Genomic DNA, 5984 nt, shown 5'->3' on the forward strand with positions numbered 1-5984 from the left:
CAGGTGTTTTTCAGTTGTTTTTTCAGGTTGATTGCTCTATATTTTTGGCTGTAAATCCAGATTGGCACATGGAGGAGGTGTGTATAGTTTCTACCTCCTCTGCAGCCATCTTTGATCTCCCATATTGTTTTATTCTTAAAACCCTAATATGCAAATTGACCAAATGGTGGAACGACCTGCGGAATGACCAGTAGGCGGGGGGTGGGGTCGGAGAGTGGGCGGTGCCAGGCCAGCCAAGGCGGGTGCCAGTGGGCAGAGGGAGGCAACTGGTGGCGGCAGTGGCGGGGAGTGGGGGCAGTGAGTGGGCAGTGCCAGGCTGCCAGCCAAGGTGGGTGCCAGTGGGGGCCGCCCTGATTGCCCCCCAAATCGGCCTTGATTGCTGGCCAGGCCTAGGGACCCTACCCTATATACTGGGAACAGTCTCTTAGATTTAAAAATTAAAACCTGGCAAGACTACTCTAACACTGAAAAAACACGATGATGCAGCAATGACATGCATGGATTCTGGCTTGCATTTTGTGGTCAGCCCTGATTCTGACACTTATAACTGTGTGACAAAGCCAATTACTTAACTTCTCTCTGCTTCAGTTTTTCCTCCCATAAGATGGGGAAAATGGTACTACTGCCTCAGAAGGATCATGTTATGTACTACTTTTATAATCAGGGCAAAAAAATGTAGCTGCCCACACAACAGCAAGATGCCTTTCACCTGTATGAAAAGTATGGTCACTGGTGCATGCAGCATCCTGGGTTGTGAGAGGGATGTCCAACTGCCAGTGTAGGCCTTTAAACCGGCAGTCGGACATCCCCCGAGGGATCCCAGATTGTGTGAGGGCACAGGATGGGCTGAAGGAACCTCCCCCGACCCTCCCGGCCTGTGCACGAATTTTGTGCACTGGGCCTCTAGTAGTAATATAATCCCTCCTCAGGCAAACTTACAAAGAAGTATAGTTTCCAAACTCGAAGCAATTTAGCTTGACTAAATATCCAGCAATGATATGTTCTAGCATAGTATTTTTCAAGCTGCAATCCAAGAAATCAATGCAGTTTTCATTATAACACTTTAAAAATGAAATTATAGAAAATAGCATACACTGCAGTATTAAAGATAATTTTTATGCACGTGTGTGTGTCTGTGTGTGTGTGTGAGTGATAACTGGTTGTCCAACAAAATTCATTACTTACTCGGGGGGGTGGGGTGGAGGTCAATGTTTTCAAAAGGGTAAGGAAGTCATAGCTTAATGGATTACTTTCACATGTTTTTTTCCATTAAAAACAAAACAAGACTTAAACCCATACTCACAGAACACAATACACTTATTAAAAACTTTGGAAGTGTACAAAATTAAAGTTTGTATATCTAATCCAAGGTTTAACATGGGTATTATCTTGCAAGGTAATTTCTTTCCTTTAATAAATAACATAATGTACATATTATTCCGGAAGCAAATCATCTCCTAACTCTTCATCAGCAAAATCATCCTCCTCCAGTCTTTTCTTGGCCGCAGTCTTTGGTCTTTCTACTTGAGGGCCAAGTGGATCCACATATGAGGCATCTAGGTTCAAAACAGATAGTTACATTAGAAATTTATATATATATATGGCAAACAAACAAACATGAAGCCAGTTAGTCTCATAATCAAAACTGTGAGAACAATGCAGAGTGAATAGAAATGCTCTCCCAAGTCATTTCAATTCTCTGTATATATGAAATTCTTAATGCCCAATTATACATTTTTTGCCATTTCACCAGCTTTCAGACCTGTTGAACCTGTGGGGCTGGGTGGGGAACATGGTCACTTGCCTATTTCTTTGTGACTGCTACTTTCATAAGGCTCGTTTGTCCCGGGTAAAGCTCTGAGTTTGGCACTTAGCTGTTCACCTTTACTATTGGCACTACAGTTCTGGCCGCTATCTGAAAACACAAAAATAAAAATGCATTTGTTTAACATGTTGAGAAAACAATACTACATCACGAAGTTAAAGCATACTTATTTGCCAAGGTTGTTTTGTTTGAAGCCAACTTCCAAGGGATATAATTCTCTCTCTCTTTTTAAAAATATATTTTTATTGATTTCAGAGAGGAAGGGAGAAGGAGAGAGAGATAGAAACACCAATGATGAGAGAGACTCATCGATCGGCTGCCTCCCTCACGTCCTCCACCGGGGACTGAGCCCACAACCTGGGCATGTGCCCCGACCAGGAATCAAACTGTGACCTCCTGATTCATAGGTCGATCCTCAACTACTGAGCCATGCTGGCTGGGCAGTTCTCTCTTTTGTAATCCTTTTAGTTTTAGTTTGCAAGCCCCTCTCTCCTGGTTTGGTCTGGTCTAAACTGACGATAGCGCATTATTGAGTAAGATTATAGTCAATCCCAAGAGATGTAATTCTTATTATCTAAAATTTAAAAGAAATCTCTTGTTGGAAATCTATAATATAGAGGAAACGTCATTTAAAAGTCTTTATATGTATTTTTTCAAATGCGTGCTTAATTATAGGTTTCAATTTTACCAATTCACTTGTGAAAAGTTAGAAACTACTTTGCCAGGTTTAATCTGGCAAAGAACAAAGCAACTGGAGAAAGAATAGGAAGTGTTAAGATCAATATGAGCTGTGTCATCAACCTCATATCAAGGCAGCTGAGTGGCCCTAAAACCACATCGAATAGAAACACACACACACACACACACACACACACACACACACACACACACACACCAGAAGAGACTGTGCAAGCTCAAACCAGGTACGAGATAACATAGACATAAAATCCATTTTCTTCAAACATTTGAAGAATATTCATATAGAAGAACATTAGATTTGCCCTGTGTAGTACAATCAATTTTGGCTCAATATAAGGAAAAACTTGAAAAGGATGATAGTGTCTGAATATGGAATGGCTGCCATGGGAAATAATGCAATTCACATCACTGAAGAATTTCAGATAAAGTTGAACACTCATATTAGTAAGAAATATTAGTAGTACTTTTGAATCTTAAATCTCTATTGTACATTTTAAAAGAACCATTCCTCCAGTCCCACAATTTTTATTTCGTCCTCTTTTTTAAAAAAAATATATTTTTTATTGATTTTTTACAGGGAGAAAGGGAGAGAGATAGAGAGTTAGAAACATCGATGAGAGAAAAACATCAATCAGCTGCCTCCTACACATCTCCTACTGGGGATGTGCCCGCAACCCAGGTACATGCCCTTGACCGGAATCGAACCTGGGACCTTTCAGTCCGCAGGCCGACACTCTATCCACTGAGCCAAACCGGTTTTGGCTATTTCTTCCTCTTAAAATAACCACAATATTCTTTTTTTTTTTCTGTTATGAAAGCTTCACTTTCAATGAGAGTAGTCCACAGATATGCTCTGATCATTTCTGAGTATACTTTATATTTTAGCTTATTGACAATGTCAATAAATATGCTTCAAAACAAGATGGCCTTTAAAATACCCACATTTTAAGGCTGGTCAACTGAACCAAAATTGTAAGTCCCCTCTGGGTTCTTATAAAAAGCTTACCATTTCCCTACATTGTAGATATTATTGAAAATAAAATGCAATGAATGTGTCAACATATTTTATTTTGTTCTTCTCTAATTTTTTTGGTACAATTAAGTCAATTTTTTTTCCATCTACAACTGCAAATGGGGTCTTTCAAAGTGCCTGAGTGAGCTCAGCTAAAGAAAGTTTGAAAACTATTGCTCTGGGCAATATTGCTTTCACTTCACTTTTCACACAGATATAAGCTATCTATATGAATATAACAAAAACCCAACATCTCTCTCAGGCATCCAAAGCCTTTCTGAAATCCTAATGTATAATTCCAAGACTGAAGGACTACAGTCCCATGGAAAGAACAAACTTTTTTTTTTTTTTAAGAACAAACTTTTAAAGATGAAAAGTGGCCCTAGCTGGTTTAGCTCAGTGGATAAGCAGCAGTTCTCAACCTGTGGGTCGCGAACAATGAAAATACATCCTGCATATCAGATATTTACATTATGATTCATAACAGTAGCAAAATTACAGTTATGAAGTAGCAATGAAAATAATTTTATGGTTGGGGGTCACCACAACATGAGGAACTGTATTAAAGGGTCACGGCATTAGGAAGGTTGAGAACCACTGGTAGAGCATCAGCCTATGCACTGAAGGGTTCAGGATTTGATTCTGGTCAAGGGCACATGCCCAGGTTGTGGGCTCAATCCCCAGTGGGGGGCATGCAGGAGGCAGCCAATCAATTACACTCTCTCATCATTAATGTTTCTTTTTCTCTCTCCCTCTCCACTTCCTCTCTGAAATCAATAAAAAAATATTTTTTTAAAAAAAAGATGAAAACTGACCTCCTCAAAAAACTTTAATTATCCAATTGAAAAGCCATGAATAGAATTGTTAAATATTTTCTATTATAAAGACCACTAAGGGTATAATGTGAATATCTTCATTTCATCATTTTCATAAACTTTCATGGAGTAACATTGCCATACATAGGCAGGTAAAAATGGAGCAATATTTGTAAGTTGGGGTGGGTTTTATGTCCAACAAACAACAATTACTATTTCATAGAGGGAAGATAAAAACAAATAGGTTCAGAAAATTGAATTGTAAAATCAATTTATCTGAATTATCAATCAATTAACACTTAAACTTCCAAATGATACTTTAATTTTATAAGAGAAATAATCTTAAAATCATAGAATTTAGAGTAACAAGGAATCTTGAAACTTACCTGCACCAGTAAAAAAGAATATCCCTATAAAATGTACAATGTATACGAAGAGATAATTCCCAAAGTAAAATCACAGATGGACAAAAAACATATAGGAATGGTTAACCTTACTTAACCTTAGAAACGTAGTAAGTTAAAAAAAGCAAGCCAGAACACTATATACTGAATACCTTTTTAGAAAAATTAAACACAAGCAAAATGAACATATTGTTTGCATACATGATAAAATTATATATGAAAAGGCAAGAAACTGAAAAATGTAAACCTCAATACATATCCTATCTAATAATAGACAAACATGGTAATTGACCATACCTTCGCTACGCTTCCCATTGGCTAATTAGGGCGATATGCAAATTAACTGCCAACAAAGATGGCGATTAATTTGCATACATAGGCACAATGCTGGGAGGCGAAAGGGGAAGGACAGAAGAAGCCGCCTGCCACTGACGGTGATCGGAAACCCAGGCAGCAGGCAAGAGCCAGGGGCCGGCCCTCTACCTGGTCCGCATTCTGACCATGACCCTGGAGGAGTTTGCCAACGGCGCTGCCCAGTCGGACATCCTGACGCTGGAGGAGACCCACAACATTATCCTGTGGTACACGGCGGCCAACAAGCCCCCGCTCGACTTCCCGCTGACCAAGAGGGGAGGCCTGGCCCCACAGAGGTGCCACCGCTTCCAGTCCTCGGCCTACTGCAGCAACCAGTGGCGCTACCGAAGGCGCTGCAACAGCATCCAGATTGCAGTGGACAGGGCCTATATGGGTCCAGCTCCGGGAAAGCCAAGTACAGTGTGAAGATCGAGCTCAAGCGCCTGGGGGTGGTCCTCACCCAGAACCTGACCAGGTTCGTATCCGACGGCTCCAGCAGCACCTTCCCAGTCTGGTTCTAGCACCCAGTGCAGGTGGAGCAGGACACCTTCTACACGGCCAGCGCCGTGCTGGACGGCAGCGAGCTCAGCTACTTCGGGCAGGAGGGCCTGACAGAGGTGCAGTGCGGGAAGGTGACCTTCCAGTTCCAGTGCTCCTCCGACAGCACCAACGGCACCGGCACCGGCACCGGGGTGCAGGGCGGGCAGATCCCCGAGCTCATCTTCTATGCCTGAGGCCGTGGGCGTGCGGGCACTGGGAGGACGGAGGGCCACACCCTTTCTCCTCGGCAGGACAGGCTTCAGGACTCCTAACTTTTTGTGTGCAGCTGGCTGTAGCCAGAGGTATAAATGAGACGTTTCTACATGGCCAGAGCC

General features: G+C 41.6%; 1 protein-coding gene and 1 pseudogene across 6 annotated transcripts in view; one reads left to right on the forward strand and one right to left on the reverse strand.

Annotated features, from left to right (window-relative positions):
* Positions 1–997: 997 nt before the first annotated feature.
* Positions 998–5984, reverse strand: part of IFT88 (intraflagellar transport 88) — a 164825-nt gene continuing 159838 nt past the window's right edge. For 5 of the 6 annotated variants that reach the window (XM_005880004.2, XM_014528163.1, XM_014528160.1 and 2 more), the window contains 2 exons: positions 1805–1915; positions 998–1556 (listed from right to left, as the gene is read on the reverse strand). In XM_005880004.2, coding sequence (XP_005880066.1) covers positions 1435–1556; positions 1805–1915 — 233 coding nt within the window. In that variant the 3' untranslated portion in view covers positions 998–1434. The remainder of the gene's footprint in view (positions 1557–1804; positions 1916–5984) is intronic. The other variant, XM_014528162.1, reaches the window with a different exon arrangement.
* Positions 2878–5973, forward strand: LOC102253144 (annotated as a pseudogene).

This window comes from Myotis brandtii, unplaced genomic scaffold (assembly GCF_000412655.1).
Source record: "Myotis brandtii unplaced genomic scaffold, ASM41265v1 scaffold62, whole genome shotgun sequence".
Lineage (NCBI taxonomy): Eukaryota > Metazoa > Chordata > Mammalia > Chiroptera > Vespertilionidae > Myotis > Myotis brandtii.